The 15,397-nt window shown below is 49.9% G+C and overlaps 1 protein-coding gene across 1 annotated transcript in view; it reads left to right on the plus strand.

Annotated features, from left to right (window-relative positions):
- IGDCC3 (immunoglobulin superfamily DCC subclass member 3) overlaps positions 1-15,397 on the plus strand; it is a 112,373-nt gene that overhangs the window by 50,089 nt on the left and 46,887 nt on the right. The window contains exon 3 of the mRNA XM_064456083.1: positions 12,780-12,924. Coding sequence (XP_064312153.1) covers positions 12,780-12,924 — 145 coding nt within the window. The remainder of the gene's footprint in view (positions 1-12,779; positions 12,925-15,397) is intronic.

The following is a 15,397-nucleotide window of genomic DNA, read 5'->3' on the forward strand; positions in this document are numbered from 1 at the left end:
CTGGGCATGGGGCGCTGGGTTTCTTATCAAGGTCTGCTCTTGCCTTCTGTCTATGACACTGAATTTTGCTGCCAGGCGTTGTTTGGAAGTGTGATGGAGGACGTAGGAACTTGGTGCATCTGCAGAGAGTTTATCTGATGGTCGCCACACACCCGCAGGACAATCTGTGTCCCCTAGTCAGGGGACTGGTGCTTGGGAAGTCCGGCAGCCTGCCCACCCTGACCCGCTGCGTTTGTGCTTCTTCATGTGTTTGTGCATCCTGAAACTCATTTGGGTAAAATATTTGCAAATTCCACAGTAGGAAATAACACAGGCTCTTCCCATCTCTCCTACTCCCAGCAAATCGATAGAGCCCCTCGTAGCCCTGTGAGCTAATAGTTGTCCTAGTTGGGAGCACCCCTCGGGAATTATGCTCTTCAAAGGCTTCCCAAGCCTCACCTCATGGTTCACAGGGCTTCGTGTTGTATCCTGTTCCCATAAACTGTGCCAAAGGTCTCTGAGAGAAGAGACACCACCTAGGTTACCGGTGTTTGTCTAAGCTATGATAAAAAAAGCAAAAAAAAAATATTAATATCCAAGGTATATGTCTGAATACCTTAGGAAAGTGTTCATGGCTGACATTTTGTTTTGCTTGGCTGCTCGTTTTAAAAGTTTCCTGTAGAAAGGACTTGGTTATTTCTCCTTGCCAGTAATAGCTGCATGTGCAAAACATTGTATTTGGTTGTGGTACAGCATGGAGATTGGAGGATGGTGGATCCCCAATACATCGCTCTCCCGTAGGCACGGTGAGGTTATCTTTCTACCATATAGAAGCCTGCTGTTGTAAACTGTCTTATACGCAGAAAACGCACCCAGTGAGTGCAGCCCTACGTGGCGCGGCCGTACACACAGCAACCTGCAGCGCCGTGTGACGGCCTCGCAATAAATCAGTGCATCTCCTCTTTCTGTGGGTTTTCTTCCCTGGCGTGGCACTCCGAGACATTTTGGTGCTGGTGGTGGTCTCGGAGGCGGTGTTGTCCCACCAGCCGCCGCCGCCGCTCGGTACGTGCCGGTAAGGGTGCGCTGAGCCGGGGGTGGTGGGAGCGTTGCCTCCCTGACCCACCGCTCTTCTCCTGCCACCTCTTTTTAACGAGTCCTCGAAGGTAATGAGTTTAATTTGATAAACTGGGCCCGGGGTGAGGTGTCGCTGCGAGTTTGGGAGATAAGCCTCCCCGCTTCTTATCAACCAGAAGCCAGTCCTTCCCAGACAGCTGTGTTTTCTGGAATGCCTCCGTGCTCCTCGGCTTTGGTGATGGTCTGGGGATGGTAAAGAAGATAAAGATAGTGAGATTTGTTGTTTGTAACTCTGCCGCCACTTTATTCCTCTGTGTGACCATCCTCCCTCTCCTTCTTAACTGTCCTCCTGCGTCCTTACTTGTATTTGTCCATCTGCGTGCCTCGGGAGGGCGATGTGCCTCCCAGTCGTATTTAGGGCGCCGCGGGGTACATGGGGAGGAGAGGGGACTTGCTGCGGGTGCGGAGGTGCTTTTGGATGGGGTGGTTGCTTCACGTGGACCCGGCATGAAATGTAAGCTCTCACCCTGACATGGGAATGGGCATCTGGAGGAACCCCGGCTCATGGAGTCCTGTGTTACCACCCATGCTGTGTCATACATGCACGTGTGTGCACATACGTGTACGCTCACTACTGTGCATACGCTGACAAGCGATGCTGGGGAAGAACCCTAAGTACAAGCATCCCAGCAGAGGCGCAGGAAAAGACTTAACGTTCTGTGGCTCATGCACAGAAATACAATCCCTGTCTCCTCTGAGCTCCCAGAGAGAAATCGGTGAAAACATCAAACCACACGTCCTGTACAGTGGGGCTGATACGCCAGAGCTATAAACTTTCTCTTTGAGGTGGTAATAGTTTGGCTAGCAGCCAGGAGCGGCAGCCGCAAACGGAAAGGGGGACTTCCAGAGATAAGCTATTTTCAGCCAACGGGGCTTCTCGCCGTGAAATAAATAGAAAAAGGACGAGCTCCACGTCTGCGGTCATGTGTCCTGCTTTCGTGGATTTGGCCTATTTTCTGAAGAATGGCTGTAATTCAGCTTGAATTTCCCCTGGATCGCTGCCAGCAAAATAGGAAGCTGTTGCTATTGCCAAGGAGCGAACAGGAATTTATATATGTAACTCAGCCACAGGGATGAGATGACAGCTAACGGCTTAGCTGCTGCTAGGAGGAAAAGCAGACCTTGGAGGAAGCTGGATTTTCTCAGTATCACAGCAGTTCAGTCCTTTTTACATCTTTGATATTATCACCTTCCATCTGGATCAGGTAACGTCATAACACAGTGGCCGTGCTCATCGCCAAGGGATGGGAGCAGAGGAGCACTCGGCGTTTTGAAAACTCACCTGCATTCAAGCGAAATTCAGTGTTAAAGTGAACAGAAAGGAGCATTAGGGCAGTGCTTCTAGTTTTTTCTGTATGGAATAATTTCTTTAGTCAACTTGTGTGCCTTTTCCACCTTTGTTTCATTCCTTAATAAAGAAGGGGGCAGTTTATCATGCTCGGCACAGGGTATGGATGTGGTGAAAGACATAGTGTTCTGAAGGATTTAAAGTTAATTTCCGTCGGACAGAGAGACCGTTGTTCGGTTTACTCCCTCTCGAAGGCAGGGCAGCTGCCTTTCTCCCGTGCTCTGGCTGCCTTGGGTCTACAGGGAGCCTTTACCTGGTGTCTTTGCACAGCTCTCTCCCCTGGCCAGACCCGGTGCTGCTGGGATGTTTGCAAGTCTGTAATGTTGTAGAGTCTGAGGGATACAGCTGGGACTCAAACCTGCCATCCAGCCTGTGCTGCGTAGCGGGACATGGCAGAGAGGCGCATCCAGGTACTCCGGAGTCCATCGTGTCTGACTGCCCAGCCCTTAATGAAAGCCTGAGCCTCCCTCCGTGCTGCGCTTGGGTTTTTGCCGAGTGCTAAGAGATGCTTTGTTGTACGCACCGCGACACCTTCGACCACCAGATTTGATAGAGAGATGCAAGGCATCATCTTGGAGGCATTCCCACCTCCTCCAGGCCCTCATCCAGCCGCCGCCCAAGGGAGCGCATCAGTCTGTACGGCAGGTACCACAGTACACGGGCAGAACGGGCTGTAGCTCAGTTTTCTACGGACTCAGTCGCCCGAGCCGTGCAGGAGCAGCGTGACGGCCGCAGCTCAGCCGCACTCGGCACTTGCTGAGCTCCCTTGCCCAGGCAAAACTCCCACAGCAGCGGGGCTGACCTCGCTGCAGCAGAAGGGAAAATGAAGAGTGAATTACGGGCACTGGTGCTGTTTGCTGTCGGCCCGATAAAAATGGCACCTTGCCCAAGTCCTCTATAAATCACAGGTTCCATTCGGAAAGGAGTTTTCTGTGGTAATTAATGAGCCAGTATAAAGACATTAAATGGAGAATGTGTGGTGATAGAAAGGCTTGTCATTCACTGAGCCATCTTCCCCCATGTGAATAACCACAAGGGAACAAAGGCCAAACTCCTTATAGACTGAAGTGCACTATCTCTGATAGCTGGGAATGGAGTCATTCTCTGAAAATAACAAAGGCGCAGTGAAATACGTTAGTAAACTAATTACAAGAGAGCTGGTAAAAACAGATGCTGGAAATTGAAAGCTATTATTGGAATGATTGCTAGCAGAAAAATGGGGGCTGACAACAAAAAATTAAAAAATGCATCTCATTTAAAATTCATTAGCCCGTAAATCGGGACAGCTCCCTGTCTGAAAGCGGGGCTGATGGCATTTCTGTGGGCAGTCGTGATGAAAAGCTTCCTTTCCTTCACCCTTCTGGATTCCACCGTCGCCTCTAGAGATGCCGAAATGAAGCGTGTGCTCATTGATGAGCACGAAAAAACAGGGATGGCTGCTGGCTTTGCAGACCAGGAGGTCTGAGTGGGGATGCTTCTACCTAGAGGTGTTCCAAGGACTGCGGTAACGCCTTGTGTTGGGATGGCTCGTTGCCTCTCCGAGCTGATGAAAAGCAGGATTGCTCGTCCACGCTTCGCTATTGGAAGCAGTTGGCTGCAAACAAAGTGGTCCAGGGCCAAAAACGGCTGTGCGGGAGCTTCCTCTTGTACCATCTCCATCAATATTTGGGAGAGGGATGGAAAACATTGTTATTGTGCAACAAATCAAAATGGTAACTATGTAATTTGTCTTAATTGTGTGTTTAGGAGTAGGAAAAACATGAGGAGTTCCGGATGGGAATCTGGCAGGAGAGACCTGCCTGCTGGCAGCGTGCTGCACGCTTGGCTTTGCCCTCGCCGAGACAGCCTCTCCTGGGGGCTTGTGGGACAGCTTGCCCTTCATTTTCTCGTAATTTCAGGGGTCTGCAGGGGCACCTGAGTAGGCTAAATCATAGGTATTTTGCAAAGAGCAAACATGTGCTTCAGAGGAAAGCTGGGGAGGTGGTGAGGACCTGAAGAAGCCGTTGCCCAAAGCGGGGTGAGCTGTGGATGCAACAGGAGGGAGCATCTTCTTGCGGTGCTGGAGGGGAGCCCTGCTTTAGGGTGGGAACCTTGCGTGATGCTGGAGTTTCTTAGGAGGTCACCCCACAGAAATGCAGGAGGGCTTCGTGGGGACTAGTGCCACTGGGCAGGTGCGACAGCAGCCAGTGTTGCCCAGCCAGCATCACCCTTGGTGCCGGAGCACTGTAATGATGACAGATAACCTCCTCCTGCACTGCAGAATCGCTAGCCCCATATGCAGTCCACCCAAGCAAATTAAGAGTTGTTTATGACATTTAATACTCCCCCTTTCCGCCAGCAGTGGGGCAGCAGGACCACAGGTTTGGCTTCACAAATGGTCGCCTCAGGATACACTGAATGCTGTCATGAGCCAGAGAGCAATTTCATCTTGAAAAATTACTGCAATAGCGCTCCCTGATAAAGGTCTCTCCCAGCGATGCCTCCCTCTCCACCAGAAACTTCTCTCCCTGAAACCAATTTAAGAGCGCTAAAGGGGCTGTTTATTAGTTGATTCCACTGCAAAACAAGAGGGTGCTGGAGGACAAATAACCACCTTGGGCTGTCTGCTGTACTGCTCTCCATAGCAGGTACCAGGATGGGATGCTGCTGTGTGCTCCAAACACAGAGGGAAGTGAGAAATTTGATCCGTGGGATTGCCAAGATGCATCTTTCGAAGTGATTTATAAGGAACAGCTTCGCCTTGTGGGTGGAGCATGCCATTAGTACTCAAGGGATGATGTTGGATTTGGGTTGTGACCGTGAGTGTCACTTTGTGTCCCCTGTGCCTGTCTCTGTACAATGACCAATATGTTTATAGGAACGGTCTGAGGATGCTCAGACAGCCCTGGTTGCTTGCTGGGCTGTGGAGAGGGCATTTGTGCTGAGGCACTGGGACTCACCGCTCTGGATTTCCAGGCTGGGATGATTTCTGGCTGCAGCCATGTTACAGGAGGTCTTGGGTCTGAGCAGGCAGCATTTGGGCAGTGCCGCTGCATGAGGCAGAGCGTGGCGAAGGCCAGCTGCTTTCAGGGGTTTCCTCCAGCACAGGCAGCTCCCCCGGTGCTCTCTATCCTCCCAAGTCAAGATAGCGAGGGCGGTGGGGTGTTGGATGTTGGGGATGCTCCCTGACATGCCATACTGGGATGCAGTACAGTGTGGGCCCAGTCTCTTTCCAGAGGGATAGCACTTTGTGAGCTTTATAGAAATTGTGAAACATTTCAGTTTAAAACAGCCCTTGGGGTGTATGGCCCCTGTTTATTTCCATGCACGGCTCAGAGACTGCATTTATCCAGTCAAAAATCTTTCCCACTTATGGGAGAATGCCCCTGCATCAACAACTGATGGTGGTGTAGTTATTTTTCCAATAAGTGAGCTATCGTCAATACCATAAATCTACTAAATGTTCTTTAGGACTGGGAGATTGGCTTGGAGGTGCGTGGGATTGTGCAGGAGAGGCTGGGGTGTGCTGGTGGTGAGGAGCATGTTCAAGGGAGCCTCAGGACGAGGAGTGGAGCTGCAGCACGGGCATTTGAAAGTTTTCCAGGTGCCACAATAAAGCCCCTACAGGGACCTTCACAGGAATGACATTCCTTCTCCTCCCAGCCCTCGTCCTTTGCTCATGCAGGGTGGGTAGAGCAACCAGGGACCCCATAGCACGTTCCCTCTGACCCTGTTCCTCCCGCGGTCTGTGTGCAGTGGAGATGTGCTCATTACCTTCAGAGGTTATTTATCATCCCTGTGCAGAAGCAGCCCCCGTAGGGCTCTGTGCTTTCTTCCACTTGCTTCTCAAAGCACCAAAACAAACAGTAAATCACGGAGCGGTAGAGTCCATCGGCGCCGCTCGTTGCAGTGGGGCAGGGAGGTGACCTGAGCTGGATTTGGCTCGCAGTCATTTCACATGTTATGCAAAAAATTGAGAAGCCACAGTCCCAGATCAGGCAGCAGTTTGCCTCCTGGTGGACCTGAGTCATGAAGCAGAAGATTTCCCACCCCCACCCCCTTGTAAAATATCTGTTGCGTGTTCCCTCCCGCGGGCAGCTGCTGTGTCCCACTGCGAGGCATTAGCTCGGTTGTCTCCCTTTTATCCCCGTCCCAGGGGCTTAGGGCAAGAGGGTAAAAAAAGAGGCCAGGTGGAGACTATGTTCCCCAACCAGAGAATTCTGTCTGATGGGGTGTCTTCTCAATCTTGTTTGATTTATTTCACTCAGCCTTGGTTGAGTGTGAGAACAACGGAGACATACGAAATGCAGAGAGGGCGGGGAGCCTGGACCATCCTCTGTCCCTGCTCTGAGCGGCCATATCAGCGCCGGGGGGAGAAAACGACAGCCAAAGCGAAAGAGAAGTGAGCGTTTGTTTGAAAATACTGCAAATGGAAGGCGTGCACGACTGACCCTCTTTCCCTCTACATTTGCCCAGCACAGAGCAAGATGGGGCTTCCTCCCTCTCTCATCTCACCATGTGTTTTGGTTCCTCTTAAATGAGCTACATTCCTCCAAAATGTCTTCCTTGCTTCAAACTCTCCTGAGTCTCGCAGCCCATTTTCTTTTGAGATCTGAGGCCCAGCGCGGACAATAGAGATTTGGGGTTTTCACCCCTGTGATTAGTGGGCAGGGGCAGAGGGGATTTTCCTGTGTGCTGGGAGAGGCACGGCTGGTCTTTAATATTTCCCTCCCTTTCCACAACCGAGAGAAAGGCGATTTTTCTTCCCTTTAGATGTAAGCAAAGGCCCCCGCTCCTGCTACTCCTGGAGAATTAAATAGATAAATGGGCGGCGCTGTTGTTCACGCTTCACTATGCACAAAGCAACTTGCATTGAAAATTGGGCTCATGGCAGTTCAGCAACAAGCTCGCACAATAGCATCATTAGACACGCAGGGCCGGCTCGCAGGCGCAGAGGCAGCTCTGCAGCTGGAGTAGCCACTGGGCGGTTGTGATGTGGGCTGTTTTTATATTTATAAAAATGCATCTTTAAAAAAAAATGTAAAGAAAGATGTAATGCCTTTTTCTTCAAGACCTGGGAAGCGTCCCTGTTTGAAAGCAGGGGGAAGAGAGGAGAGGATGGGATTTGTGTTGTCCATACGCCCCCCATCTTTTGAGCCGGCTGTTTCTTGTAGGAGAATCCTCCATTTCCAGAGCGTGGAGGGGAGCAAACAGGGGGCCTGTGTCTGTGAAGCCTTCACCTGCCATCTTCTTTGAAAATATTCTCTGGCAGGCTGCTAACTAAATGGTGAATGTCTCCTAAGCCAGGAGGGAATGGAGGAAGATGTAATCCTGCTGCTTGCTTTGGGGCAGGGAAAGTGTTTGGGAAGGAGTTGCAGTACCAAAGAGGATGGGGGCTTAATAAATCTCACAGATACCAAGGGTTGGTTCTGCTGGAGCTGTCAGCCTTGTTTGGGAGTGGCTTAGGTCTGGGTGTAATTAGCATGGTGGTCGTTGTGTTTTAAAAATGACCCTGAGTTCTGCTGACCCGAGGGGAAATTCAGTTTTATTAGTAAGTTGGGAAATTCAATATGAAAATCTGCAGCTGTCACCAGCATCGGGATGGAGCCACTTCTGGAAGTGGTCAGCTCTGCCCATGGCATGTTCTGTCACACTGGGCAAACCATTTGCCTCCCAGGCTTCACCTTCATCAGTTGTGATGGAGCTAATGAAGCTTGTCCTCCTTGGCAGGGGTGTCTGGGAGCCCAGGTACTGGAGGCATGTCCCCGTTAAACTCTTGTTCCTTGGACTGTGTTAATTTTGAGGCACTTTAACCACATGCCTGTATTGGAAGAGGTCTGAATTTAGCAGGTTGATGGCAGAAGTGTGGAGAAAAGGGTCTCATGGGCGGCTGTTAGTGAACTGTCTGGCGTCACTGTCGGTGAGGATGCTCAACTCCTCCCCAGCATCCTCTCGTGTCAGAGCCAACCTGGGTATGTTTCCCCGTAAGTAACTTCAAAGCATAAAGCAATGTGACTGCAGAACTAGCTGGGCTTCCCAAATACTCTCCTAACACCAGGCTTGGCACTGAACCTTTAAGTCTTCTTCTTCCCCTTGTGCCTGCAGTTGATAATAATGTTTGCCTTTTAATGATTCTAACAGGCCTGGGATTTGCTTTGACATACCAAGTTAATGTTTTCTTTTTCTATATCAAATCTAGGTCAATCTCCAGCTTAGCACTAATGCTGTACTGAGCAAAAAAGGATTGGCCACTAATGGTTTCAATTTAGTCTTTCATGGAGGAAAGAAAATTTCTCTTGATAACCTATTTTCATTTTTATTCTGTTGGCCTTTCCACAGGGCCTGTGAGGATGGAAGGGAGTGTTTGCACTTCAGTTAGGGGAGACCCAGCAAATTCATTTGCCAGAACAAATCCTCTGTGAATATGGATGAGGATAAGAGTTGCTGCTCACCTGCACTGTGTCTGTAGGACATAGAATCGTAGAATCATTAAGGTTGGAAAAGACCTCTAGGATCATCAAGTCCAACCATTGACCCAACGCTACCATGTCTCCTAAACCATGTCCTGAAGTGCCACGTCTACACGTCTTTTAAATACCTCAAGTGAGGGCAACTCCCCCACCTCTCTGGGCAGCCTGTGCCAGGGCCTGACCGCTCTGTCAGTAAAAAAATTTTTCCTAACATCCAATCTGAACCTCCCGTGACGCAGCTTGAAGCTGTTTCCTCTCCCTGTCACTAGTGACGTGGGGGAAGGGACTGACCCCCACCTCACTACAGCCTCCTTTCAGGGTAGTTGCAGAGAGCGAGAAGGTCTCCCCTCAGCCTCCTCTTCTCCAGGCCAAACAACCCCAGTTCCCTCAACCTCTCCTCATTTGCCTTTGGGAAGTGCATCCTGGTGAGGGTTAGGCGATGGGAGATCCCAAGCATGGGTTTCTCTTTAGGGAAGAACCTCACCTCTGATTCAGCCTCATCCTAGTAGAGGTCCTCCATGATACAACGTGATGGAAGAAGAGGTGAAGAGTAACTCCTCTGCCTCATGCGTTGGTGACTGTAGACAACTCAGCCTGGATCTAGCCTAGGCCAACATCTTTGGTAGAAGGTGCACCCATGCCTGCAGCGTGGGAGGGCTGATAGATCCATTCCCCGTCTGCTGTGAGCCCATTTTGTTTTGTCTTTCCCTGCCCTGTGCCAGCCTGGGTGTACCATGGCCAAAATCCAGGTGTGATGATAGCAGGAGCACTGAGACACCATGCCGTGGAGGATCGATACGGAGCAATGAGTGTGTGCATGGTTTAGGTTGATTTTTATGGCTCTATGACTACTCTACGCTCACTGTGTGTGTGGACGGTACCGTGCTACACATGGAGACAGCAGAGGGAAGTTTAATGGGACAGGCTGACCATCACCCCATCTGATGACAGTAAAAAGGGGCCTGGGGCAGCATCAGTCCCTCCGTTGGCACGCAGATGCTGCGTTGCTGGACGACAGAGACAGCGTGCAGATGGATTAGAGGGTGTCCCCCCTCTTAGGAGCTCGCGGGTGAATGTTGTGATTGCATGTATTTATTTTTAAAATGATTATGGCCATTAGCATAGAAATGAGATGCAGCTCCCTGGCTGATGGCCAACCCCACCCGGGCTGGTGTGCAGCTCTTCTCTGTGGCAGCTGAAACAATAGCACCCGGCTGCTATCGGGGGTCCTGGCGTTTGCTGCTGAAAGACAAGTAACAAATAGGAGGAAGCACTCCGCCGTATGAGTTTGTTACAGTCGGTTGGGACATATATAAAATTCTTACATGGGTCAGCAGAGATTTAGCCCCTCCGAGCGATGCCCTGTAAAGCACTTGTGCTCCTATCCCTCTCCTCCCCTTACACCCAGTGATTTATTTCCAGGCTGAAAACAGCATCCCAGGTAATCACTCACATTCAAGTTTTGTTGCTGTTTTACAGGAGATGCTACAACAGCTTTTGGCTCTGCAACTGTAAATGAACTCATAAACCTGTGTTAAAAAAAAAATAGCATTTTGTAGCTTGGTGCATGAATTTTTAATGCATCTTCTGCAAACCAGCTGGTCTTGGCAAGGGTCACAGTGTTTCCTAGGCATTTAACATAAAACTGTGCTTCAAAGCCACATTATAGGGTCATTGAAGAGTAATATTTTACTTAACATCCTCATAACTGAATTATTTATAACTTTCCATGTTTTATTCATATAAATATTAATACTAGTGTCTTTAAGAGTAGAGGTTATTGCTGCAGTTTTACCTATAAGAGGTGATATTATTGAAATAAAGGAACGGCAGTGGATTCTGTAGCCAGCAGAGCGAAGTCTGTGCTGGGGCTGTTCTCATTCACACCTCCCTCTTCTTACCAGCCCTGTCAGCCACCGAAAATCCTCAGTGCTGAGCATCTGCACATCTGAGAGGAATTTTCCTGCAGGCATCTGAATATCTGCTTCTTTTTTTTTTTTTTTGGCTTTTTTTCTTTCTTTTTTTCTTTATTAATGAGCTTTGTATCATTCTCATTAATTCCTGGATTCATTTCTTCATGAGAGCTCACAAGCTTTGGTTGCAAGATGCTTGCCCTGGCCTGGACATCCGAATGGTAGCCTTGAAATGTTCTGCAGGCTCCCTTGAGCTCTCCTGCCATGGGTACTTCTGGACTCCTCTACTTTTTGAAGCATCCCTTGCCACCTTGGAAGGGGAATCACCTGGTGTGAGAGACCCCCCAGCAGCCTTTGGGATCCTTCCCACACGGCTGAGTGCGCTGGGCCATGAGCAGTCTCCTTTTCAGGCTAAACGTGTATGAACTGGGTAAATTGCCATTTCACTGGTGCGCTCCATCCCCTACCGGAGAGGATATTTGCATTAGCTTTCATCTTGGGAAAGGGAAATGTATTTTTGTGTAACCTTGCGCCCTGTGCTGGTGCGTTCCCATCTCCCCGCAGCATTGCACAGCCACCTCCCGGTCCCGCTCCCATCACTGCATCCCGATGTGGGGCTGGCTGCCCATCCCACCCTCACGGCTGCAAAACCTTCCCAACCCTACGGCCATGCAGGGCCAGGGCTTTGCGCCGTGTTACTCGATCAGCTTAACAAATCTGCAGTCAGTGGGTTGAGAGCAGTGGTTGGGGGAGCGGGGCAGGTTAATGCAACACATATTTAATGTATGATTGCTAATGGCCATCGCCCATCTGCCTGAGCCCAAGTGGAGTTTGCAGATGAATGATTAAGCCACGCTGACACATACGCAGCTTGTTTCTTCGCAGAGGTACATTCATTACACTTGACGCATGTAAAAGGGGACAAGGCTTTCTCGCTGGGGAGAGGGGTATTATTGGGCTGGTGGCAGAGCGGGGGGCTCTCTTGGAGTTTATCTCTTATGATAATGTGAGAGATTTTCCTGCGGATGCGGCACTATAAATGAATCACGAGCTAAATAACCACTGGGATGTTTATTAGCCTCAAATATGTTTATTGCAGAGTCAACAGGCAGCACCTTCCAATTAATTAATAGTAATAATTACTGTATTATTTATGTAGCTCTAACAGCATGCCAGAGTCTTTCTGCACAATGGTTACAGCTGTGGCTGTGCTGAAACAGGCTGGTCTCTATTCATCCTGTGTGGGCACGCTGAGGTTTGTCATTTGCTGTCGGGTAGTCCCAACCCCAAAAGCCTGGGTGAGCTGAGCTGAGCTGCTGAGCTCCTGGCAGCTGCTCCTTCTGTCGGCTGAAGCCTGTTGCTCCACAGCATGGGGATGCGACCGTTCCTTCTGCGGTGCTGGAAGGCAGAGTACGCAATGAGCTGGAGCACGTGCCAAACAGAAATGGAAATCAAGGGCTGTAAGTTTTACTAAGGCATCTGGGAGCTCTTTTGGTCAAGGTATTTAAAGCAAAATAGTCAAGCCATGCGCATCAGAAGGATATTTACAGCAGATAAGACGTTAGCAGCAACAGCAAGGATAGACACCTCTTTTCTGATGTGAGACTGGATCCAAAGCCTGCTGGAGCTGTTGAGAATGACCTCTGATAAGTGCCAGTGTCTGTGCGTCTCCCTGTCCCAGTAGACCTCGCTGTGGAGCATGTGGGTCATGGAGCGCCGTCTCCTGTCCTGGTTGAGTCAGCTAGTTCAACGTGCAGAGGCAGGTGTATAGCACGAACTTGCCACTAGTCTTGTTTCTCCATGCAGGAGGTGAGGCTGCAAACCAGCCTTCTGTTGTTGCGTTACAATCCCATTTACTGTCTCTGGGAAATCAGGGCGTTTCTAGGTCATGTGAAGTTGTTGGCCGTGGATCTCTTTTCACATGTGAATATTTTTGTCTTTCTTTGTGTCTTCCAGCAATGTCTGACTTCCACATCCACCCTCAGAATGCAGTGGTGGAGGAAGGTGGTGTAGCCAGATTCCAGTGCCAGATCCATGGCTTGCCTGAGCCGGTCATCCTCTGGCAAAAGAACCGCATGCCGGTCAACACAGACAACGAAAGGTAGGACATATCCAAACCATGAGCTGCCGTCCTTTCCCTAGGTGGACAAATGTGGCCAGGCTTGCACTTGCTCTCACAGTTGTGTTAGGGCTTAGCTGATCGGGGCTGAGTGTCTTGGCAGCGTTTCTGCCATGGAAGGCTCTTTCAGTTAATGTTGTGGGTTGCCTGGGCTCCTTCTGGCCAAACACTCTCTCAAGAGAACTAGATAAACCCTGTTAGCTGATTTTGGAGGGGCTGAGGGCTTGCATTGACCTGCCCTGATCAGCCCTACTCCAGGTTTACTTTCCAGCATGAAGAGCCGACCCAGCAATCCTAGGAGAGCTGGCGTACCTTTGGCATCCATCACCCTTCTGTGGTTCCATTTTGTGCAGCTCTTTCCAAGCCAGATCCATGACTTAGGGTCTTCCATGTGGATCCTGAACTCTTGCAAGCGCTGAATTACACCGTGGCTGCTAGACTTCCCTTCTCAGGTGGACTCCCTCGTGATGCTTTGTGTGTGGCAGGAGGGAAGCTCTGCAGAGAGCATCCCGCAGCACCCTGGGCTGCCGTTTCCCACGCAACCCTCCTAGAGAGAAACCCCAGCTGCCCCCCTTCCCCAACCTAGACCTGGGACGGCACGTCCTTGCTTCCTGTGTTTGACAGGCTGCTCCCTTCGCGTCGGAAACATCCCTCATCGAGGTTTGATCCTCCAAGCGGCGGCGGGGCCCGGCGGAGGACAGGTGGCAGGAAACGCGTGCTCCGTGCCGGCAGCCTCCGGCGGTCCCAGCTGCAGCTCAGAGGCTGCGCAACTGATGGTGGGAGACAATCGGTCGCAGCACACCTTGATCGCGAATTGACATCTGTGCGTTGGGAATAGGCAAAACCAGGAAGCTGTAAATATTTTCCTGAAAGCCCCTATTCTTAAAAATGTCAGTTCTGCAGCAGAACGTGGTTGGGTGTTTTGGAGGCAGGAGAAAACAGAAGAGCTGGAACAATGCCTGACCTTTTCAGCGTTGCTGTGAACTTACAGTAGAAGGACCCAAGAGGCCCAACCCTGCTGTGGAAAACTGCAACTGTCAGGTTTTGTTTTTTCTTGCGTTTTTCATCTGAGCTTTTTTTAGCCCAGCACAGGGTTGATTTGTTAAACTTGATCTCCTCTGAAGGCTCCTTACTTGCAGAAGTGCTAAACTGGGGATGTGGCAGAGCAGGGCAAGTGGTCTGAGGTGCTGTCAGCAAAAGTAAGGGGCACAGAACCGGGCCTGACACCTTGTGTGCATCCCAGCGTGATGCTGCAGGACACGTGAAGTTCTGTTTAAGTCCTTCATGCATTATTGCTCCTTTCCACTTGAGCCCGGGGTCACGGGTCTGGAGATGGTCAGAGACGTGGCAGGGAATTGAGTGTGAACAGGAATTTTCTCCAAGACCAAGGAGCCCCAAGACTGACAAGCTCCAAGACTGAGGAGCCCAGACTTTTCTCCAACCCAGAGAGCCCCAAGCTGCTTCTCCTCCAGCGCAGGGAGCTTGCCCAAGCTCTGGAGGATGTGGGCTAGAAGCAGTTTCCCTATGTTCAGTGTCCTGATTTTGAACAGATTTGGCTTTTCGTAGCAGTAAAGTTACTGGGGAAGGTTTTTATTGTCAGCTCAGTAGATTAATCTCTGACACCAACAGGCCTGGGTGATGAGGGTTGCTTCTCTAACTGAATTGGATTTCTGCATTAATCATGCTTGGTGCATTTCTGCGTATAAAGTGTATATAAATTTGTATGCCGAGTCTTGCACTTGGAGCCTTTGAAGGCAGAATAATAGCTTTGGAATTGAATCTTCTAATGCTGTGGGCAGATTGTTAACAAAAATGAAGGCTTCTTGTGGTATAATTCATCCAAAACAATGGGCATTTTAAAGTCCCAGAGAGATTGCAATCAACTTTGGGACGTGTAAAACTGATTGCTGTCACGCTGCCACCGACACCGAGCTGCGCGTTTGGAACCCAGCGCAGGGAGCGGGTTATAGGCACTTAACCATATGCTGATAGGGAAAAAGATATTCTTCATCTTCCAGACGGAAATGGATTATTAACTCATCGCAATGTAATGACTTACTACCAGCCAATTTAAACACACAGTTGCCAAGCAACCTGTAATGTATGTATACATATATGTGTGTGTGCATGCATGATTTAAATGTACCTATGTTTTAAATGCATAAAATATTTCTTTATGTGTATGTATGCCTACTCGCTATCTATTTTAAACACGCCTTTCCAAGCATTTGAGGTTTTAATATTATGTGGATATGAGCCCTGGGGCTGGGACTGTGGAGCACACACTTCACCTGGTGCTCGTCCATGGTCACTGTGCTTCAGCTGGTGAGTGATAACTCCCACGTCCGCTGTGTTCACATGCAAATGCACTGCCAAAGCTTTTCTACAGATGAAGTAAGAAGCACCTACTTTGTAGCCTTCCAGCAAAAGTAATCCTTTCTCAAGGACGCATCAG

The sequence above is a fragment of the Phalacrocorax carbo genome, chromosome 7 (genome assembly GCF_963921805.1).
Source record: "Phalacrocorax carbo chromosome 7, bPhaCar2.1, whole genome shotgun sequence".
NCBI classification, from domain to species: domain Eukaryota; kingdom Metazoa; phylum Chordata; class Aves; order Suliformes; family Phalacrocoracidae; genus Phalacrocorax; species Phalacrocorax carbo.